At 37.9% G+C, this 24,555-nt stretch overlaps 1 protein-coding gene across 7 annotated transcripts in view; it reads left to right on the top strand.

Annotated features, from left to right (window-relative positions):
• Nucleotides 1-24,555, top strand: part of SAMSN1 (SAM domain, SH3 domain and nuclear localization signals 1) — a 179,711-nt gene that overhangs the window by 88,189 nt on the left and 66,967 nt on the right. The window contains exon 9 of one of the 7 annotated variants that reach the window (XM_086411832.1): nt 14,061-14,376. The exons of the other annotated variants lie outside the window; for them this stretch is intronic. Coding sequence (XP_086267958.1) covers nt 14,061-14,117 — 57 coding nt within the window. The 3' untranslated portion in view covers nt 14,118-14,376. Of the gene's footprint in view, nt 1-14,060; nt 14,377-24,555 lie in introns of those variants that run through there. 7 annotated transcript variants of the gene reach the window in all.

Raw genomic sequence — 24,555 nt, 5'->3', positions numbered from 1 at the left:
AGAATTTGAAAAACAGAAGATGCTGCAACAGTTTGTTCATTCATTCATTTATTCATTCATCCATGTATTCACTCATTTAGCTAACTTATATCAAGTGCCTCCTAAGCCACTTAGGCTCTAAATGTGTGTGTGTGGGGGGCGGGGGGCTGGGCTGGGAAATCTACCATTTCATATCTGTAATGAGAGTTTGAAAGTAAAACTGAAAGTTGCTCAGTTGTGTCCGACTCTTTGTGACACCATGGAATAGCCCCAGAATTCTTCAGGCCAGAATACTGGAGTGGGTAGACTTTCCATTCTCCAGGGGATCTTCACAACCCAGGGATAGAATCCAGGTCTCCTGCATTGCAGGTGAATTCTTTACCAGCTGAGCCACCAAGGAAGCCCATTGAGAGTTTAGAGGGTCTTATTTTAAAAAGGTAAAAAGAAAAACAAATAATCACAATTCTTTGTATAAAAATTCACAAAGATGGGAAACATACAGTAGTAATTGTACATAAAATAATCCTGGAAAAGATCCAGCCAGATGTGCAAGCACATTTACATGAAAAAAAAAAAGAGTTCATAGAAGAAACACTTAAATTATGAGATATTATAATAGTGCAAGATATCAGATTTATGGAAATTATTTAGGCTGAATTTGAAGAGAGTAAATTGTAAATGTTTATGAAATGTTTAAATGTCTTTTATAATAAAATCCTGTATAATGAATATAAAAATAAAATGAGAAAATATAATTGCTTTATAAGTGTAAAATTGTATTCTAGAAGTCCAGGATAAGTAGAGGTATCATTAAACTAGACTTTTGAATATGAGCAATGTAGAATGCAAACAAATCTAATTATTTGGGTTGGTGTTTGGCTTTTCTCAATTTTACAAACCTTCTGAATATCAGTGAAAACAACAGATCTGTGCTAGTCCTAGAACTGTTATAGAAACCAAGAATCTCTCTTTTTCATGAATGGCCTTAAAGTTTTGCCTCACTTTTCTCTGTGTTGTTGTTGTTATTGTTGTTTTTCCTTTGTGCTTGTTTATTCAAGTGCATCGGAGAAGGCAATGGCACCCCACTCCAGTACTCTTGCCTGGAAAATCTCATGGAAGGAGGAGCCTGGTGGGCTGCAGTCCATGGGGTCACAAAGAGTCAGACACAACTAAGTGACTTCACTTTCACTTTTCACTTTCATGCATTGAAGAGGGAAATGGCAACCCACTCCAGTGTTCTTGCCTGGAGAATCCCAGGGAGGGTGGAGCCTGGTGGGCTGCCTTCTATGGGGTCGCACAGAGTCGGACATGAGTGAAGGGACTTAGCAGCAGCAGCATTCAAGTGCATCAAATTAAGGAGAAAGTTGAACTGGTACACTCCATAATAAAATCTCTCTAAAGTCATCATAAAATGTTTGTAATTTACAATAGCTCTTATGATAATGATATAGGATCCATGATAATCAATTATAACTACATTTTGGCTTCTACAATCAAGATGAAATTTGTTTCTCTGGATTCTCAAATAGACAAAGGCAGAAAACAAATATCAGTCTGAAGGGGACCCATTTATGCTTATTGACCATGGGAAACCTCAAGCTCCTCCTTCCTGAGAGTTTAACTCTTCTGCATGTATTAGCAGAATAAAGACAATCTAAAGCTGCACCTTGACCCTTGCAAAGAGAGAGGTGTAAATGTTAAGACATTTTATATAATGAGACTTGGAGAATGTTCCAAGTATTGGTAGAATTTTTTCTGTGCCAGAGAAACAAGCTCATAATTCAAATATTGCTAAGTAAGCTAAAGACCATGCCTCATTTTGAGTGCACAGCCAGATGTGTCAGAAGTTATGTTGCACATCAAAGGAGCACAGGTTGGAGCCAGGAAAGCCAATTATGAACTCACTGCTGTCACTTACTGGCGTCTCTCTGGATCAGGCTGCTTAATCTCCGTAGTCTTCTGCATCTTCATCTTCAGAAAGAGGGCCATTAATGATCTTAAAGGCCCTTTTCTATCTTCAGTATTTGGGTTATGAGGGGACACCAAGAAAGGTATATCCTATGTGCAGAAAGAGATTAGTAGAAAAAGATTGTCCTTCAGCTTTTTCAAATTAGCTCTCTTTTCACTTTTCAGATGTCCATTGTTGACCTTATTTCTATGATTTTTTTTTTACATAAGCTATTTTAGGTTTCGGTTTTTACTGTTCTTTGTTTTCCTGACCAACTGCACTTCCTCTGTCCTGGGTACTTCCTCATATTCCGAACTAGCAACCATGTATGTGAATACAGACTTTACTTGAGTTACAGCCAGATTTCCTCTGATTATGAAAACTTCTTCATGAACCAAAATGTCTATTTTCTATTCTCAGGAGCTAAGAAGGCTTCTGTCACTCAAAAACTGTTTCTTAAAATCCTTTTGAGTGCCATTTCAAAAGACAAAATCCTGCTTTGACAAATGGGTGGGTGAAGTTTAAATAGGATTGTGAGGTGGGGGCAGAAGAGCAGGGGGCTTTGTGGTATAGAGAGTGCTGGGCTGAAATGAGACAGCCTCTTCTGCTGCCATCAGTCATCACACACACACACACACACACACACACTAGGTGCCACCTTTCAGATCTTGTTCTGATCCTGTGTTGTTGTTCAGTTGCTAAGTTGTGTCTGACTCTGTGCAGCCCCATGGACTGCAGCACACCAGGCTTCCCTGTCCTTCACTATCTCCCAGAGTTCACTCAGATGCATGCCCATTGAGTCAGTGATGCTATCCAACCATCTCATCCTCTGCCACCCTCTTCTCGTTCTGCCCCCAATCTCTTCCAGCATCAGGCTTCTTTTCTAATGAGTTGGCTCTTCATATCAGGTGGCCAAAGTAGATGTGTCTAGTCATGTAGACATGTCTATATAATGACAACCATAGTCTCCACTGACTTATCACTTGACTCTATTTCAAGCGTTTCATGTATCTTTGTGTTACGATTCAGTTAGGTGGTATTATTACTCCCATTTTAATAATAAAAGAGAATAAATATTTATGTAATGTAACAATAGCTTGCAGAACTATATTTTAAGCCCAAATCTGTAAGTATCTAAAGTTTTCCTGCAAAAATCGTGGCTTTGTAACTTTCGAGCTTAAGCTAGTAGTGTATCTAGACTTCTTGATCTGTGAAAAATGAAGATGTTAGTTCCTACCTTGCAGTATAAAATGAGATGATATAAAATATAGTGAAATGATTTGACATAAATGAAATGATTCAACATAGGGGCCTAATTGCTTAAATAAAGTTCCTGTTTTTGAGATGCAATATAACTTTTCTCACATTTCATTTTTTAAAATGTACTTTCTAGGGAAAGCATTTATTTATTTGGGCTGTGCTCGGTCTTCACTGTCGTGCACGAGCTCTCACTAGTTTGCTAAGTGGGAGCTACTTTTCCACGTGGTGCTCAGGTTTCTCACTGTGGTGGCTTCTCTTGTTGCAGCGCATGGGCTCTAGGCATGTGGGCTCAGCAGTTGTGGCTCCCACAGCTGTGGCACGTGGGCTTAGTTGCCCAACAGCATGTGGAATCTTAGCTCCCTGAACAGGGATCGAACATGTATCCCCTGTATTGTCAGACAGATTCTTAACCACTGGACCACTGGGGAAGTCCCTCACATTTCATTTTATACTAGCTTTGTTACTAGGAAAAAATATTATTTCATCCTAGAAATGGTGAAATTGAGACACATGAAGATTCAGTGGATTACCTGGGGTCCCATGGCAGATGATGGGAGAGGTGGTACTACATAAACCTCCTAACTCTCAATCCAGGCTTTTCCTATCACTAAGTTGTCTTTAAATGGTTCCGCAGAAAGAAAAATAAACATGGTGGCAAAGAGGAGCTGTACATGGTAGAAACTACAAGTCTTGGAGCCAAATAAGCCTGGTCTTAAACTGTGGCATCACTGCTTACAGTTCTATGTCTGCTGCTGCTGCTGCTGCTGCTAAGTCGCTTCAGTCGTGTCTGACTCTGTGCGACCCCATAGACAGCAGCCCCACCAGGCTCTCCCGTCCCTGGGATTCTCCAGGCAAGAACACTGGAGTGGGTAGCCGTTTCCTTCTCCAATGCATGAAAGTGAAAAGTGAAAGTGAAGTCACTCAGTTGTGTCTGACTCTTAGCGACCCCATGGACTTCAACCTATCAGGCTCCTCCGTCCATGGGATTTTCCAGGCAAGAGTACTGGAGTGGGGTGCCATTGCCTTCTGCAATTGCTAAATTACTTGATATCTCTGAGTTTCAGTTTTTTATCCAGATAGATACAATGAAGATTTTTTTGTGGAGTACTTGCAAAGAATTGGATGTAGAGCATTGAATTATACCTGACACACAGTTGGAACTTGATGAAGAAGAGCTACTATTTCTAGTGACAATTACTACTCCTTAATTATAATACAAATTATAATTATGTGTTTATAATTATTTACCTTTCATTCAGTGAAAAACATTATGTTTATGATACATCAGTTCTTGCTCTGGGCTGCAGGGCCACAAAGCCAACCAAGACACACACCTGATGTTGGAGTCTCTCCATCAGTAGTTCTCAGCCATTTTGTATCATATGCAATAATGTTACAGTAAATGCACATTTACTAGTTTTCACTAATTTTTAAGATTTGTAAATATAGCTTGCCCTATTTTCTTCTTATAGATAAGAAAGCCAGAACTGCCTAGCTCTGCTAGTGTGAGACCACTGCTTATAGCTCCCCAGAAGTATGTGACCCCAGGCTTGTGGATCTCTGAGACATGCAGACCAAAAGGAAGTGGGACTCAGGGTACACGTACTGGGCTCTCCATGGCCCTTTTCTGACTCCCCAGATTATCACTGCATCAGTATATCAGCAGCATCTTATGGATGTAAAATGATTTTAGCTTTTTAAAACTCCTTTCATATATTTTTCCATAATCATATCACTTATGCATGTCATATTTTATTTTAGAGTCAGAATATAACTCTCAGATATAACATACCTTTTTCCTAAGAGAATGAAAAATGATGGAAAGAAATCATGTCCCCTGTCTTTCCTGGGAAGTTGTAAAGCAACTGGTTGAATTCACTCTTAAAACCCTTATGAATATTCAGAGTAGGATCTTTATGCATCTCATGGTTCCTAGCTATTAAATACAACCACATTGATGAATAATTAGATTAGAAATACACCCTATTTGCCATTCATCTCAAGCTCAACCCAAACTGAAGCCCTCATCTCACCGATTGAAAGAGATTTTCAGCCAGGGCACAAAATAGATTAAAGTCAGGAACTCATTTATTTATTCACTCAACAGTTTGTTTTGAAGTATTTACAGTGTGCCAGATAAGGAAGATAAAACGTTGAGCAGAACAAACACTGCCATCCTCATAGTCCAATGAGAGACAAAAATAGAAATAACCACACAAATAAGAATGATAACTTTGATGAAATCTGTGAGCACCACATGGCTCTATGGAAAGCCTGTAATAGGTAAATTTGATCTGGGCAAGGTGTCAAGAAACACTCTCAGGAGTGATGATGTTTGAGCTTCAATCTGATGTCAAAAGCAGGAGTGAACTAGCCAAAAAGAGACTAGTTATGAGAGTTAGAGGCTGGAATAAGAGTTAGCATGACTGGGAGAGAAAGCAAGGAGATGAAGTGCAAGGCAGTTCTGAAGAACTGAGGAAGGACCAGACGGACCCCTTACAGCCTCATAAGTTATGCAGAATTCTGTTGTCCATCTCCTAAAAGCAGTGGGAAGCTATGCAAGGAATGTTTTAAGCTAATGGTTTGGGGGGTTTGTCTGTTTCTTGTTTATTTGTTGAGGTATCCCCTGGAGAAGGAAATGGCACCCCACTCCAGTACTCTTGCCTGGAAAATCTCATGGATGGAGAAGCCTGGTAGGCTACAGTCCATTGGGTCGCAAAGAGCCGGACATGACTGAGCGACTTCACTTCACTTCATGAGATATATGCTTAAATTGACAAGATTGCTTTCCATACAGTAGTGAAATAGATTGAAAGGGAAAAATCGATGCCAGAAAATGGTGCCTTGAACTATAATGGGTAGAAAGAAGAGATGAACAGTTCTCAGGCTCACAGACTTGTGTCTCCAGAGTACGCATTTCTCCAAAGGAAAGAAATGCCAGTTTTGAAAGTCATCTTTTGTGATGCAAATAGAAAAGCCCCTTTCGCTTTAGGACAGATTGTCACAGACGACAGTGGAGAAGTGATCCAGTGATGTCACTGCACCTTGCAAATCTGTCTTTTCATTTTTAAAACTTAGAAACTCATAACCACCACAATGCCTTAATGGAATCATTACCAGTGGATGAGGAAATGTCATCCATTTGCCTCCTTTGACTTCACTTGGACATAGGCCATTGTTTCTACAAAGAGTGGCTTGGAGCCATGTAAGGTTTCAAGAGAAATTGGCCTTTCAGAGGGGCATAGGAATAGATAATGCATATTGCCACCGTAAAATCTCTAATGAATATTAAGGGTGGCTTTCATTTGTGGTGATTGAAATGAACTCATAAATTCTCTCTCTAGGATGCAGGAATTTTTTCCTCCCTGTGGAGAGATTTAATGGATTTGTGGCATTCTGAATGATTTGGCAAGAAATCAGAGGTACCTGCGCACTCACCTGCAAAGGGCATTTAGTTTCTTGCCTAGGATAGTCACCACCACAAAATATTTTCTGTAGGAACCCAGAATGATTGATGCAACCTACTGTAAGTCACGACAAGGTGTCAACTGAAAAACTGGAAAAAAAAAAAAGTGGTTAAAGACACTGCAACTTTAAAAACAAATTTGACTTTCAGAGAAGGGTTATTTCCTTTTAGAAAAAAAGAAAAAAGTGAGACCTGCCACCTGCAAGAAATTTAGATCAGTTGTTTGTGGCGAGGGACATCATATTTTGAGACAAACTGAGCACTCCTACTGCTCTCTGTATGGAGTAGATTAAACTGTTCCCACACAGTGACAAATACATTGCAAAGAGCCGCAACAGAAATACAGTAAGTTGTAGCAGTTAATGGTACAACTTCCAGTTAAAATAATATTCTTAGGATTTCTCTTGCCAGTCCCCATTTTATGTGTGCTATTTTTTGATAAATTAATTTTTCACATTTGCAGAATCAATATCTTTCAAAGGTTCACAGTGAAAAGAATTGGAAGCAAGAGTTCTAGGGATCTTTGTAGTTACATGGGCCTGGGTTAGAAAAACCTACTCTGAAAAGTGCAAAGGTAATCTATGAAAACAGCACATGGGGATTCATATTAAAAATAGCATCCGCTCTAAGTTTTCTGTGTACTTGGAAAGAAAATAGAGGAAAAACCCAAAGCAGCAATTATCCAAAAGCATTCAGATTTTACGATGGAACGTGGCAGAGAAACTCTTTTTCAGAGAAAATAACTTTTAATTCTCTTGAATGCTAGACTTTCAATTCTTGAAGTAAAAAAGAGTTCTGGGTAATTTTTTTCTATTGGAGGAGTTTATTCCTTTGTGGGATGAATCCATGATCATACTTTCATATCTCATGAGTTAAGACATTATGAAAGAAGTTAATAACTCCAATGCCCTGTGTTCTATTTATATGAAGAAATTATGACTATAATTTAAAACACTGGATTCCTTTTTTACTGTTTAGCTGTGCTGCATGGCATGTAGGATCTTAGTGACCCCACCAGGGATCTAATTCATGTTTCCTGCAATGGCAGCATGGAGTCTTACCCACTGGGTCAGCAGGGAAGTCCCTAAGACACTGCATTCCTTTCTGACACAGGAAAACAAAACATGGTTCACTGGGGAAATTCTTCTTCATGTAGACTTGCCTCTCAGTAGGCTTCCCTTGGATGGGAAACTTCTTCATTTGAGAAGTTTCTAGGTTGGAGGATAAGTCAGATAGTATAGCTTACAGTTTCTTTAGCTGTAAAACAAATGAATAATACTGATAATCACTAAGATCTCTTCCAGGGATAAATATTCATGACTCAACTCTGTGAAGGAATAAGTAACAGTAGTTAATTATATTAACACATCATCTGGGCAATAGGACCTGATTCCCATGAAAGTATTCCCAAACTCAAAGTCCTACATTTTAATTTGTAAAATGGTGAGCCCCTATTATTATCTAATTTTACAATAAATAGGCAAGAGAAAATGTGTAGTGTTCTTTAAACTTGGATGTCTTACTGCTTGGATGTGCAAGGTTGATATAGTTCTATTTAGGAGGGGGTCTGGGAGGAATTCATTCTAGATGAGAATTAGGGGGCTTTGGAAGCCTGAAGATTTGAAGGAGAGGAAAGATATTGAAAGAAATGTCTGATGATTCCACATAAATCAATCTGTTTTCAAATTTGGCTAGAGTATTTTATTCCAAATCTATTTATCAGTGTATGGCTTCATAAACCAACTATATCAGATTCACCTAAGGTATTTGTTACCAAGGTTTGCCTAGTCCAGATTTACTGAATCAGAATTTTTAGAATCAACATTCTTTGGCAAGCTCTTTAGATGATATTTTTATGTGCACCAAAGTTTGAGAATTATGTCTACAGAGTTCCTTGTTCCCTGATTTTTCAGTTCCATCTTCACCAGTCCAGGAAGTCTTCTGGAGAAGCTCTCACATGCATATCACTTTCAGAAGTTATTTAATACCATAAGCACAACAATCCCATGAAGCAGATAATTCAGTGTTCCAAATGAGGTAGTAAAGGATAGGAACAGTATGGACCTAACAGAAGCAGAAGATTTTAAGAAGAGGTGGCAAGAATACACAGAACTATACAGAAAAGATCTTTATGACCCAGATAACCACAACAGTGTGATCACTCACCTAGAGTGAGACATCTTGGACTACGAAGTCAAGTGGACCTTAGGAAGCATCACTACAAAAAAATCTAGTGGAGATAATGGAATTCCAGCTGAGCTATTTCAAATCCTAAAAGATGATTCTGTGAAAGTGCTGCACTCGATACGCCAGCAAATCTGGAAAACGCAGCAGTGGCCACAGAACTAGAAAAGACCAGTTTTCATTCTAATCCCAAAGAAGGCCAATGCCAAAGAATGTTCAAACTACTGCACAATTGCACTCATTTCACATGCTAACAAATTAATGCTCAAAATTCTCCAAGCAAGGCTTCAACTTCCAGATGAACTTCCAGATGTTCAAGCTGGATTTAGAAAAGGCAGTGGAACCAGAAATCAAATTGCCAACATCCATTGTATCATAGAAAAAGAAAGAGGATTCTATAAAAACATACTTCTGCTTGACTACACTAAAGCCTTTGACTGTGTGAATCACAACAAATGGGGAAATTCTTAAAGGAATGGTGAATGCCAGACCACCTTACCTGCCTCCTGTGAAACCTATATCCATGTCAAGAAACAACAGTTAGAACCGGACATGTAACAGTGGACTGGTTCCAAATTGGGAAAAGAGTACGTCAAGGCTGTATATTGTCACCCTGCTTATTTAACTTATATGCAGAGTACATCTTGTGAAATGCCAGACTGGATGAAGCACAAGCTGGAATCAAGATTGCTGGGAGAAATATCAATAACCTTAAATGATACCACCTTTATGGCAGAAAGTGAAGAGGAACTAAAGGGCCTCTTGGTGAAAGTGAAAATGGAGAGTTTAAAATTCAACATTCAAAAAACTAAAATCATGGCATCCAGTCCCATTACTTCATGGTACATAGATGGGGAAACAGTAGAAACAGTGACAAACTTTATTTTTTTGGGCTCCAAAATCACTGAAAATGGTGACTGCAGCCACGAAATTAAAAGACGCTTGCTCATTGGAAGAAAATCTATGACAAACCTGTGTATTTCAATACACAGTGTATTGAAAAGCTGAAACATTACTTTGCCGACAAAGGTCCATCTAGTCAAAGGTATGGTTTTTCCATTAATCATGTATGGATGTGAGAGTTGGGACCATAAAGAAGGCTGAGTGACCAAGAATTGATGCTTTTGCACTGTGGTGTTAGAGAAGACTCTTCAGAGTCCCTTAGACTGCAAGGATATCAAACCAATTCATCCTAAAGGAAATCAATCCTGAATATTCATTAGAAGGACTGATGCTGAAGCTGAAGCTCCAATACTATGGCCACATGATGCAAAGAGCCAACTCATTAGAACAATCCCTGATGCTGAGAAAAATTGAAAGTAGCAGGAGAAGGGGACGATAGAGGACGAGGTGGTTGGACGGCATCACTGACTCAATGGATATGAGTTTGAGCAAGCTCCAGGAGATAGTGAAGGACAGGGAAGCCTGATGTGCTGCAGTCCATGGGGTCACAAAGAGTCAGACATGACTGAGTGACTGAACAACAGCTAATGAGGTAATAGGACTTGGAGGATTGAGGAAGTTGCCCAAGCTGTGTTTCAGGGTCAAACTGGGTTTTCAGTCTTCCAAATCCCATTTCTGTAAGATAGTCAAATTACCATGGGACCTCACACTGAGAACACAGCAAAGGAATGCACTGGGCAGCCCTAGGGATTTTTCAGTACTAAAGACTCCCGTGATCAGCCTGTATGAAAGTGTACAAGGCCTCTAATGGGGGCAGCTGACATTTCCCCAGAGATAGTTTTGTGCTTTCCAAACTGATTTGGTTGAAACTCCAGTTTAAGAGTATTTGGAACTTTTGATATATCAGAGAGTAGAAAGATTCCCAGACAGAGGGTATAACAAATGACCAGGCCTCTTATATATTTTCCAGATTTTATAAAATGCTTTTGAATATAAGTAGCTTCTATGATAATAACATAACTATTATTTATTTTTGTAACTTTCTAAATAGAATCTGATTTTCTCTATTGGGTAATTGTTGTGTTCTTTCTAGTTTAATATCCAAGCTGGGTAAAAATCATTCACCTTACTCATTTGTGAAATTTTCCCCAATTTATTAGTGATGCTTATTTTTTATGCTCCCATTCATCAGTCGTCTCGTCTGCCAACTCCTCCTTTATATAGATGCATTGGATTGCCTTCCTGTAGTTCCAGTGGCATGGAACTCTGCCAACATTTCTGTGTGACCTAAGGCCCCTAACACAGGGTTCTACCCAACTGCTGAGGAGCGAAAACCATCCATTCTGTCAGAGGGTCAAAGACATGTCCAGTTTTGCTAATTACACAGCCCATTTACTTTAGTAATGGTTTCCAATATCATTTGGTCAGGATCTTTAAATCCTGAAGTGTTTGAACCAAATTAATAGGTTTGAATGGGATCTTGAGGTGATCTGTGTGTGTCTGTGTTTCTTTGCATCAGATAACACTAACATTACTCAAAAAGAAATAGTGAAAAGGTTTCATTTGAGTCACTGTGGCCAACCTTCCTCTGCCTTTATCTCTATTCTAAACCAACTTTTAAGTGGCATTATATGGTGGTAGCCAGATATAACACAGTAAGATTTTTTTTTTCTTTAATGTTTCTTCAAATGTCAGAATAGATTTGGGAAATGAAAATTGTTGGTGTGAAATGATAACGAAGCTGATAATCTTGAAATATTTATGTTAAAAGGCTTTTTGAAATTGAGTACTTAGGTTCTGTAATGTGCTTTTACTGACAGTCTATAACCCTTGGATATCCTTTATTCACCACAGTTAGAAAATTTGATGCCTATATTTATTGTGCATTAATTCAGTTCAGATGAAAGTAGGAAAGAGTCTCCTTTGAATAAAATGCAAGCTGAATTTAAACTCAACCAAAGAAACCACAGTACAAGTGTGGTTACTCCCAAAGAGTTGCCAGCCATCATCCTGGTCATTGTATCTGGGCAAATTGTGGGAAAGGTGAGCTTTCGTCTTTACCAGTAACAAAAGCAGAACTAACAAGAACTCCAGTCTGCATATATGGAAATGGGAGTGAATAAGCTGTGATATTTCTCTGTTCTTTCCACTGTCTACATTTCTGCCCCCTCCCCACCCCACTGGCAAATGTACATTACTTTGCCTTTTAAAATGAAACTGGTCAACAATCACCCAATCAAACCAATATTTCTTAACCCCCCAGTATCCACAGAAGAAGTTTTCATTTTTTGTGTGGCTAGCATTGTACTCACCATGATGTTTAGAAGTTTCTGCAACACTGTAAAAGAGGAAGGCCATTCGACTTTAAAGGGAGAAATCTTGAGTTTAAATTTGGAATCCATAGTATACACAGGCACATTACTGTCTGAGTCCCAGTTGCTTCTACTGTGTAGTGGGAAAAATATAGCCTTTCTCCCAGACTTATCATTAGGATGGCAAGAGATATTTTATGTAAAGGTGCTTAGCTCTCCACCTGGCATATAGATGGTGACCAAGAGCCCCAAGAGTCAAGTTTAAGAGGAAAGAAATACATTTTTAGAAAGCTGTACCTCAAAGCCAGGGTGGCGATCACAGATTCAGGTATAAACGAAGCATTTTGTTAGGCTCATTGACCTGCTTTGAACTTTACTATTGTCTAAACTTTTCAGTATTGCTCCGAGAGTAGATGTTAACTTTATCCATAGATGATAAATAGTTGAAATATTTACTGTATATTTCCAAGGGGTCTGTATGGTATGCGCACTCAGTTGCCACGTTTTGTACACCTCTTTGCGACCTCATGCACTGTAGCCTACCAGGCTCCACTGTCCATGGGATTTCCCAGGCAAGAATACTGGAGTCAGTTGCCATTTCTTCTTCCAGGAAATCTTCCTGATCCAGGGATCGAACCAGAGTCTCCTGAATTGGCAGGCAGGTTCTTTACCACTGAGTCATCTGGGAAGATCATCCATATAGTATATATAAATCAGAATTTGTTTTCTTCTCTGCTTTACATGCTCTGTGGTGTGTCCATTACCTCCACTGAATTTCAGTTGTTCCCCAGTCCCTTTTCCATCCCTTTGAAGCTTGCGCATCATCTGGTAAGTATGTGTTTACTACAATGTCTCCTCCTGGATTGATTTTGAGTCACCCTTGTCTGCTCTCAGTTTCTTTCTTTGACTGCTCCTGAAATATACTCCTTTGAGTTCTTAGGAGGAAGTGACAGTGTAGTGAGGCATTGGAAAAGAATAACAAAATAGAAAGTGAGAAAAGGGAAGAGATCAGAAGAAGGGAAGGTGGCCCATTCCCTAGCTCTAAAGCTAACATTTGTATTTACAGCTGCCTGCTAAAGAAATAAGTGGGGTTGCTTTTGGCTTGCTGTTTTCTCCCTTAATTGGCTTGTGAATTTTATTCTACATAAAGGGTTTGTCTGCATGGTATAGTGGAGTCAGAGAGGCTGGAGTTCAATTCTTGACTACTTGTCAGCTTTCTGACTTTAGGTGAGGGAGCTGCTTTGTATCTCCATTTCTTCTTTGTAAAATAGGAGATAATAACACTTTATATAGCTGTTAAGAGGCTTGAGTGAGATGTAATGATCTATAGTAGCATATCAATAAATGTTTGTTCATTTTCTTCTTCCAAAATCTGTCTTCTTCTCATCTCATTCTATACTTTAATAACAAACTAGACTGAATATATGAGCATGGAAAATGTTGGCTCTTCAACTATAAACTATATCCATATAACTCTTCTTTGAAGTAATATTTTGGAGGCATCTAAGTTCCTATCTTTGATGATCTGATTTTAAACCAATGCATGAGTCCAAATAATACATGCAAATCAAAAACTTTTTAAAGTGGAGATAATTTCCAATGCTAGGCAACAAAGCAGGAACTAAAACACGGTGTTTGGAGAAAGGAATGAAAAATAAACGAATGAATGCCATTGGAAAAGTACACTTAAATCAGTAACCTATGTAGACATAGGGAACTTTTGGCTTACTTTTGTTACCACTCTTAAATGTGCTTGTATTAGTTGTTCAGTCTTGTCGTATTTTAAAATTTCTACCACTATGGGTGTTGAGACATGTCAATCACAGAGAGATAAGGCACTCTTCTGTCAATATACACGTTCACAACTGCTCCCAAATATTTTATATCTGTCCTCTCTTGTTTTGCAGGGTAAAACAGGAGATACAATACAATGTAAGGCCTCTGATCTCTCTAAAACGTCATTTTATAGGAAACGCTAACAGAGAACTCTTGCTGTTTGTGTATCCAGGGCTTAATGAGTGGGCAAGAAGGTCACATGACAGGAATTCAACACTACGTCTCGTGACAAATGACAGATGAAGAGGCCAGCTGCCCTTAGCTGCTTCCTTAAACCGAAATTCCTCATCTCTCTAAGCCTTAACTTTCCCAAGTGAATCATGATTTTTACATATCAGTGTCCAAGACATCTGAGCATTAACTTGTTATACAAGTTTTTCCTGTTTCTTTAGTACTCTGTGTTTGATCATCTCACTGATTTTTACATTTGTTATATTGCAACCTTCGTATTTTTCAAAACGAAATGATATTAAATTGCTTCATCAATATAATATGATTAGAAGCATATAGTTTACATTTTGAGTTATGCAATGTAATATTTTGTAACATTATCAGTTATGGTATTCAGCCGATGAGATGAAAGATACATGGAGATGGTTTATATTCATTAGTTTATCTACTTATCTATGCAAGGATGACATGTGTCTCAGGAGGTTATAAGGGAACTACAGAATGTGAATCAGAATGCCTTACCAGGGTCTTGTTCGTTAGTGAATTCTGTGGCTTCAGTAAAAATAGATCCCTTGTAAAGTATGTGCATTTATGTTGCCTGAAACACGGAAAACACACTCAAGACTTCTGTATTTATTTTAGGATCTATTCAAACTAGTCAAGATTAGAAACGGATACTAGTCAAGTTTAGAAACAGCTAAAGAGTATATGACCTTGGAAGTGTACGTGTCATCGGTTTGAACGCCACTTACTCCAATTAGAGAGAAGTCGCTTGCTTGCGTCAAAGCTGCCGATTACTGCAGTCCATGACACTTCTAGGAAATACCTCAACAGAAATAACAGCTGTAATCCAGCATCCTTAGTATTGATCTTAGTGATAGTATGCTTCTTAACAAGTTTTTTTGCTGGGGAACAGACATTTCAAGATGTGGATATAAACCAGATTCTGCAATTAAGATAAAGAACAAGAAAAACAATTCTGAGAAAACTTAAATGGCTTACTACTGGAAAATTAATTTTATTCATATCATGGCTCTAAGATTTTTTAACTGAATTTTTAAATCAAGATCTCAATGTCAACATCATTTTAAGTGTCCAATTATATCATCATTTTTCATTGTGACGTTCCCATCACTAAGTAAAGTGATCTGGTAGGATTGAATTTCAAAATATACCCATGTCTTTATCCAGGTGACATTATGCAGAAAGGAGAGCTCTAATATAATATCTTGGACCAAACTGAGTGGAGAAGGATGTTCTTTTCTCCATCCTTTGTGTTTGTTTCATAGACGAGGACATTCTGAGCAACTGTTGGAGACACTGAGGAATAAGCTTTGGAAACTTTGCAGATTCTCTCCATCACCCATCTATGCTCCACACTTCAGCCAGAACCTTTTATCTAACACACAAGTCTGGTCAAGTTGCTCTCTTGCTTTGACAGCAGTTCTTTAGTAGTTTCCATTCCCTATAGATCATAATCCCATTACATTCAAATCTACACTATTTATTTAATATGATGTATCAGTTTCCTAGGGCTTCCCTGGTAGCTCAGATGGTAAAGAATCTTCCTGCATTGCAGGAGACCTGGGTTCTATCCCTGGGTTGGAAAGATCCCCTAGAGGAGGGCATGGCAATCCACTCCAGCATTCTTGCCTGGAAATCCCATGGACAGAGTAGTCTGGCAGGCTACAGCCCATGAGGTCACAAAGAGTTGGACACAACTGAGCAACTAACACTTTTACTTTTCACTTACTTTTCATCAGTTTCCAAGGGCTTCAATAATCCAATACACATCCTAGGCAATTTAAAACCATAGATATTTATTATCTCATGTTTCTGGAGGTTAGTCCAAAATCAAAGTATTAACAGGGCCATGATGTCTCAGAAAACTTTATGGGAAGATTCTTAAGATTCTTCTGGATTCTAGTAGCTCCAGATATTCCATGGCTTGTGGCAGCATACTTCCAATGTCTGCTTCCACTTTCAAGTGGCTATCTTCTCCCTGTGAGTTTCTAGGTATATGTGTCTGTGTCCAAATTCCATTTTCTTTTAAGGACACCTGTCATGTTAGATCAAGGGGTCATTCTAATCAAGGATGACCTCACTTGAACTAATGATGTCTACTACAACCCTATTGCCAAATAAGGTCACATTATGAGATCCTGAGGGTTAGGACCTTACCACATCTTTTTGGAAAGATATGATTCAACCCATTACATGTGATCTCCAAGTCCTTCACAGTCTGGCCTTAAGCCACCCGCCTGCCCCATTATCTGTCTTTCACCTTGTTAGGCGTAACTGCTCTCTGTGGTGAATTACCCCTCCCTCCCAGACCATATCAGACCTTCTCAGGCCTTTCACCCACTCATATACTCTTCTTCTTGGTGGAATGCCCCTGGATTTCCCCTGGTTTGCCTGGCCAATTCCTATTTCACTCACTATTACTCAAGTCCACTTTAGGATTTTACCTCCTGAGTAAAATGTTTCCTTATTCAGTCATATTAGCAATTTGCCCTCTATGCTTTCTCTGCTCGTGCCTCTTGGGTTGATACAGAACATATTATATTGAATTCTCAGTTTGTTGGTCTGTCTTCCCACTGAACTGGTAACTCTCAGAAGGTAATGCCCTTGACATTCCATCTTCGGACACCTGGTACAGCGCCAGGCCCACAGCAGACATTCAAGACATATTTGTTAAACAAATAAGATACTTGCTTAACGTATCTTGGAATACAACAATAACGATGAGAGGAGCTGTATAAGTAATATTTTATGCCTGTGGAGCATGCAGGTCCCAGTCAGTCCTCTCTGAGTCTGTTTGATGGAGGGATTCTGCCAAATCTCTCTCCACAGGGCAAGACAGTGAGTCACAGGAAAGGCCTTAAAGCATGCAGAGGTTTCCTAAGCTTGTGGTGGCCAGAGATGTGCTGGCTTAAAGATTAACACCAGACTTCTAGTTTCCAAATTGGTACCTTCTCAAGGTGATACTGAGTGGATTGTATTTACCTGCTGATTTTCAGCAGAGGAGATGACCTTTGCAGGCTGAAATAAAGAAGTTGGCTCTGCATGAACCGTATGACATACTTACCGATTGTGTTAGAGCTAAAAAAAAAAAAAAAAAAAAATACACATTTCCCACTAAGTATTTATCATTTTATAAAGAAAGTTTCTTTTCTCTTTCAGAGGAGAAGTGTTAGTTTTCTAAAGTATCATCTCTACAAAGATGAGTCAAGCTTTAATATTTAGAGAATTATAGAGCCAGGTTTGTAGTGGAGATAGGACCAATATAATTTCTTTCAGTAGTAAAGGAGCTATTTCACTCCAGTGAATCTTGTGCAGGGAGGTTCCTAGGCTCAGGATTAGATGTCCTAGAATCAGGAGCTGAGTTGGTAGAAAAGAAAATGCAGTTGCTCATGTGCATAAAATCAGGATAAGAACTTCATAGGAAAGCTGTTAGGATAAAAAGTTATGTTAAAATATGTTCAACATTAAGAAAGAATGTCATATAAATCAATAATAGATCATTATCATCATTAGTAAGGTACGTTGACATATCTCATTGAGTTCTCCATAAAAGAGAAAAAATTTTGTGAAAGTGGTTTATAGTCTGTATGTTTCAAAATTTTTGCAAGATATTTTCTCTGATAATCTGACTTAAACATTTATTCTGCCTGGCATAATATCTTTTGGTTTTGAAGGAGTATTAATTCTGAGTTTGATCCTGACATTTGTCAATCCAAAGAAATAGCCTGAATTGTGCAGACCGAGTTGGTGATGGACAGGGAGGCCTGGCGTGCTGCGATTCATGGGGTCGCAAAAAGTCGGACACGACTGAGCGACTGAACTGAACTGAACTGATAGAGCTGACTTACTCATCTTTTCATCAAATACTTCCTGACCTCTTTCTGTGCCAGATACTACACTAGTGCTAGCAACAGAGCTGGCTTCTGCCTTCTAGGTAACTAAAACAAACAAACAAATAAAAGAGGTTAACAAAAACAAAACTTCAAGTACCTATGTGCATTTAGTTGGAGAAGCCCCTCTAAGGAGGTGACATGGAGGCTGATACTTTAAGAATGAAAAGGAGCTGGTCAGGTGAAAATGAACAGAAGAGCACTTCAAACAAAAGAGAGGACTTGACCAGAAGCCCAAGACAGAAAAGAACTGAACAATGTCCAAGCACAAAGAGAAGACCAGTGTGAGTGGATCAGGGAAAGAAAGGAGACTGGCACACACAGGCCAAGGCCAGAGATGTCCAGGCCTTTCTGTTCGTGAGAAAGACTACAGAGCTTGTTTTCAAAGTGCAATTACAAATCCACAGTTAAATGTTATCACCAAATCTAAGTGAAAGCAGAACTGAATTCTTCTGTAGAAATTTCCCTTGGTTGGTGCTAAGGATAAACAGCATATTCAAATATCATCCAGCATGTGACGATGAGAGAACTGCAGGTTAGACTAGTCATTACGCATGTATCAGCTTTGGAAATCAGTGGCCAGACATGGTATCAACAAGTTGGGTCACACTGTGACCACAATCTAGAATGAAAGTAAGACTTGAAAGCCTGGGGATCTACTGCTTTTCTGCCTTTGCATTTGAAGGAGAAAGGATGAAAGTAGCATTAGCTGAGGTCTTTTTTTTGTATCAGGAATTTTATACATATTGTCTCATTTAATCCCAACAATAATCTCATGAGGAAACATTATTTTTCCCTTTTACCCATCAGGAAATTCAAAATTGGAGAAGTCAAATGTTGCGCTCTAGTTTATATAGCTTGACTCGACTCAAAGCTATGTCAGTCTTCTAAAATCCACAAGCTCTCATCACATCACATGCCTCCATGACAGGTAGAAAAGTGGACCCCCAAGCCAGACTTGCTCAGCAGAGGTCTAGTAACCAGAGGCTGTGATTGCTTTAGAGGTTGCTTATGGTGGTTGGAATCCCATGCCCTTAAAAATCAAACAAAGAATTCTCTCTCTTTCCAAAGAGATATCAGGTTTCAATTAACCAGTTAGTTTTCTTAGGTTGCAGGGCATTGATGTTAAGGAAATTATTTGCTTCACCATACTACTTGATTGACAAAGAAAAACAGACTTTTCTTTCATTTCTCACAAGTATAATTGCAAAAGTTATGGAAAATTTTCTTATTCAAGAAGAGAATGGAATTGAATTGTGGGTAATATACTTGTAAACTCCTGTAAATGATCACTTGATTTCTCCCTTCCCAGAAATGACAATACAAATGCTTTAAAATTAGAATGCAGAAAGGTTTCTGAGGACCTGTGCCTTGCTGTGGCTTCACGCTTTAGGTGGAAACCTCAGTCTATGTGTTGGGTAAGGGAGGGCAGTGTGTGCTATTTATAACATACTTGTTCTCCTAAGACCTTCTACCATTACTTTTGAATTAAAAGGTAAAAATGGAATTCCATTTAAATAAAACACATGTATACATGCATACACACACATGTATACATACTTTATAAATATATATATGCATATATATGATGTGTGTGTACATATATAATATTATGAAATTTGATTTTGCTATAGTAGACATTAAAAACATTCACCATAATCATGTTCCACTCCATTTCTTTTGTAATTAAACTGATATGCAATTAAAGTATTTTATCTCATAATTATAGTCAGAGTTGAAGAGATGATCACATTAGGGGTTTGGGTTGTATAAGTAAGAGGCTAGACAGTTACTAACATTTACAGCTTTACAGTTTTAACATAGCTTCAAATGTTAAGGAATGAAAAATATTCTGATCACTCTTGAATCTGCTATAAATTTTTCTGGCAAGTGTAAGTAGAAAGGAAAAAAGTAATTTTGTACTTCCTATTTAAGAATAGATTTCTGAAGAAAGGAAGCTCTTATATATCTCTCCAGGAATATTTTATTAATTACCTTTTTTTCAGTAGTTAGAGGAAATCATGGTCTATTGATCAGCATAGTCTACCTTCCTCCTGTGCTTCTGTGGAAAAAAGTACAAATTAAGCAGAGGATTTTTTTGACTTTAGAAGTACTTTTAAGCCTATACTTTTAAACTAAATGAAAGACTTTTTAAAATTCTGCAATGCTTTATAATTTTCAAAAGTTTAACACACACAAATTTTGTATAATTCTATGATAATCCTTTTTATTCTTCTACCCCTATATTGCCACTTCCTCCCTCCTTCTCAACACTGGTAACCACTAGTTTATTCTCTGTATTTGTGAGTCTCTTTCTTCTTTTTTTTTTAAATTGCCCATTGTACTTTTTAGATTCCACATATAAGTGATATCATACAGCATTTGTCTTCCTCTGTCTGATGCATTTCACTTAGCATAATGCCTTCCAAGTCCGTCCATGTTGCTAAACAGGGCAAAATTTTAATCTTTGCTATAGCTGAGTAGTCGCCCATCAGGCATGCTTACTACATCTTCTTTATTCATTCATCTGTTGATGGACACTTGTGTTGCCTGCATACCTTGGCAATTGTAAATAATGCTTCTATGAACATTGGAGTGCATATATATCTTTTTGAATCAGTGTTTTTACTTTTTTCAGATATATACCCAGGAATAGAGTTGCTGGGTCATATGGTGGTTCTGCTTTTAGATTTTGAGAAATGTCCATACTGTTTTCCATAGTAGCCGTACCAGTTTACATTCCCACATGCAGGGTAAGAGGTTTCCCTTTTCTTCGCATCCTCTCCATCATTTGCTATTTATGTTCCTTATTAATAGCAATTCTGACAGGTGTGAGGAGATATCTCTTTTTTGTTTTGAACCTTATTTCCTTGATGATTAGTGATACTGAGCATTTTTCATGTGCCTGTTGTTCATCTGCGTTTCCTCTTTGGAAATATGTCTATTCAGCTCTTTCACCCATTTTTAAATTGGGTTCTTTGGATTTTGTTTGCTGTTGAGTTGTATGAGTTGTTTATATGTGTTGGATATTAATCCTTTATCAGTCATATTCTTTTCAAATATCTTATCCCATTCAGTGGATATTTGTTTTGTTGATGATTTCTTTTGCTGTGCAAAAACTTTTAAGTTTAATTAGGTCCTATTTACTTTTGCTTTTGTTTCCTTTACTCTAGGAGGCAGACCCCCAAAATAGAACTGTGATTTATGTCAAAGAATGCTTTGCCTATGTTTCTTCTAGGAGTTTTGCAGTATTTGATCTTACACTTAGATCTTTAATCTATTTTGAGTTTATTTATGTAGATAGTGTTAGGAAATGTTCTAAACTCATTCTTTTACATGTATTTGTCCAGTTTTCCCAGCACCATTTATTGAAGAGACTATCTTTTCTTCACTTTATAATCCTGCCTTCTTTGTTATCAGTTAAGTGACCATAAGTGTGTGGATTTATTTCTGGGCTCTTGGTTCTGTTTAATTGATCTATGTATCTGTTTTTGTGCTGATTCCATCCTGTTTTGCTTATTGTAGCTTTTTAGTATTGTCTGAAGTCAGAGTATGATTCCTCCAGCTCCATTCTTCTTTCTCAGAATTATTTTGGCTACTCAGTCTTTTGTGTTTCCATACAAAATTTTAAATTATTTGTTCTAGTCCAGTGAAAAACATGATGGATATTTTGATAGGAATTGTATTGGATAGATGGATTGCTTTGGATAGCGTGGTCATTATAACAATATTAATTCCTCCAATCCAATCGTTGGATATATCTTTCCATGTGTTCATGTCATCTCCAATTTCTTTCAGCAGTGTTTTATAGTTTTCTGAGTATGGGTCTTATCCTTCCTTAGGTAGATTTACCCCCAGGTATTTTATCCTTTTTGACACAATGGTAAACGGAGTTGTTTCCTTAATTTCTCTTCCCGATAGTTTATTGTTAGTGTATAGAAATGCAACAGACTTTTGTATATTAATTTTGTATCTTGCAACTTTACTAAATTCATTGATGAGCTCTGGTAGTGTTCTGGTGGCATCTTTAAACTTTTCTATGTATTGGATCAAGTCATCTGCAAACAGGGACAGTTTCACTTTTTCTTTTACAATTTGGATTCCTTTTATTTCCTTTTTTTCTTTTATTGCTGTGGCTAACACTTGCAACTATGTTGAATAAAAGTGGCTATGTTGAATAAAAGTGGTGAGAGTGGACATACTTATACCTGATCTTAAAGGAAAACAGGGAATTTTAATAGTACATGTACTATGCTCAGATAATAATTAATTTAAAAATATTTTTGTGCAAAGTTAATTCAATTTATTCAGTCAGTATTATATATTACGAACAGAATTTCCTTTTAGCCTAATAAGATATGATTCAAGAAGTACTAGATTATATTCTTAGTTTAAAAATTGCTTTGAAGATTTTCAATAAAACATTTGTTAATTGTTTTAGGCTATAAATAATGAAAAAGTTAACTATTTTCACAGGATACTGTATTTCTGTGCTTGTGAGAAGAATCTACAAAAATGGAGAGAACACAGTTATTTAAATGTGAGAATGGGTTTCTATTGAAAGACTTCATATTTGTTCCTGCCTTCTTCCTACTGTGTAATGCAGTAGCCATGTTTTATATCAATCTTAAATGTTATAAATTTGAAGTGGCAGGACAGGGATCAGCTTTATGTAATTAGCTATGTGCTCCATGTAATTAGGAATTTAGCAAGTAAGATAGAGACACACATGTTTTCAAGGGCAGAATGAAGAAGACAGTTGGAGATGATAAAAATATGAATAGTTGGAAAAACTAGACTCTGCTTAAATATAGCATATAATCCATAAATATCTACCAAAAAGATGCAAACCCATTAAGACAAAGGCATTTGATAAAAGAATAGACTAGATGCCAGCTAATGTTTGTGATGATGGAGGGTGAATGGAGGATTGGAGAAAGTCAGTCTCAGAACCTGCAGGAAAGGATGCTGCAATGAAGTGAGTCCATGTGCACCAAAGAGCCCCTCAGAGCATCAGCATTTGAAACCTGCAAGGAAGCTCCCCCACTTCCCCAGAGTTCACTCAGGACATGGGAGGATTATTAATAGAATAATCCTGATGATCTCAGAGAACAAAATTCCAGAACCTGTCATCTAGGGTCTTCTGATAATATGGCTTGATTTTTATATGATGCTCTTAGCAATGTATCAATAGCCAAAAATCACTAGACATTTGAAGAAAGCCTCAAAGGTGAAAGTCAGAGGTCAAAGCAAACAGAAGAAAGAAATCAGAAAGAAACGAAGACAACAAAAGGAACAGAAGGAAATTATAAAATGGTAATCAATCACCTCAGAAAGATAAGAGAATATATTCCATTTATTTAGTTAGTTCTTAGTGTTTAGTATATGCCAGTCACTTTTCTACTAACTTAATAATGGTTTGTTATTTAATCCTCATAGCAATTCCTTTGAGGTAGCAACTACTGTCCATTTTAAAGAAAGGTTAAGTATAGTATAGTTGGTTAAGTATAGCCAAGGACATCTTAGAAAATTGCAGAACCATGATTTGAACCCAAGTAGTCATCAGCCCTGGGATTTCTTTGGAAGGAATGATGCTGAAGCTGAAACTCCAGTACTTTGGCCACCTCATGTGAAGAGTTGACTCATTGGAAAAGACTCTGATGCTGGGAGGGATTGGGGGTAGGAGGAGAAGGGGACGACAGAGGATGAGATGGCTGGATGGCATCACTGACTCGATGCATGTGAGTCTCAGTGAACTCCGGGAGTTGGTGATGGACAGGGAGGCTTGGCATGCTGGGATTCATGGGGTCGAAAAGAGTCGGACATGACTGAGCAACTGATCTGATCTGATCTGAGTCAAGCCTGGAAGGCTGCAGTTCATGGGGTCACTGAGGGTTGGACACGACTGAGCGACTTCACTTTCACTTTCCACTTTCCTGCATTGAAGAAGGAAATGGCAACCCACTCCAGTGTTCTTGCCTGGAGAATCCCAGGGACGGGGGAGCCTGGTGGGCTGCCGTCTGTGGGGTCACACAGAGTCAGACACGACTGAAGTGACTTAGCAGCAGCAGTCTGTTTGAAGTCCACCCTCTTACCCATTATATTTTACCTCCTTTCCAAGAATTAAGAATAGAATATTCTCAAAGCTTTACTTTTGTTTAGTTAGTCTTTAAAATAGATTACTAAAATATACCCTTGAAATAAAGCTAGGACCTCAAAAATAACCTGTACCCATCTACACTGAACCTCCTTTCCATCTCCCTGACTCTCTCCACTCAAGTAATCATTACATTAAGCACTATGTTCCTCATTCATTTATTTTATTTTTTAAAACTATATATGTATATTTTCTAAAGAGTTTCATGCCATTTAAAATTCTTTTGTGAACTCTTCTTCTCTTGCATTTCTAAGATTCATCCATATTGTTGCATGTTAATTGATTTCATTACATGTTACCGCTATATTTTAAAAAAAGAGCAAAGTGTTATGAAAGAAAATAATCAGAAGTTTTACAAAATACAACATTATAGTTAAAAGAAAATATTTATTATAATGATTAGTAGAAAGGTAATTGAATTTCCT

The sequence above is a fragment of the Bos grunniens genome, chromosome 1, assembly GCF_055505025.1.
Source record: "Bos grunniens cultivar Pamir isolate PY7600 chromosome 1, Bosgru_T2T1.0, whole genome shotgun sequence".
Taxonomy (NCBI): Eukaryota; Metazoa; Chordata; class Mammalia; order Artiodactyla; family Bovidae; genus Bos; species Bos grunniens.
Note: the sequence above shows the minus strand (reverse complement) of the source record. Positions and strands in the feature narration are given on the sequence as shown.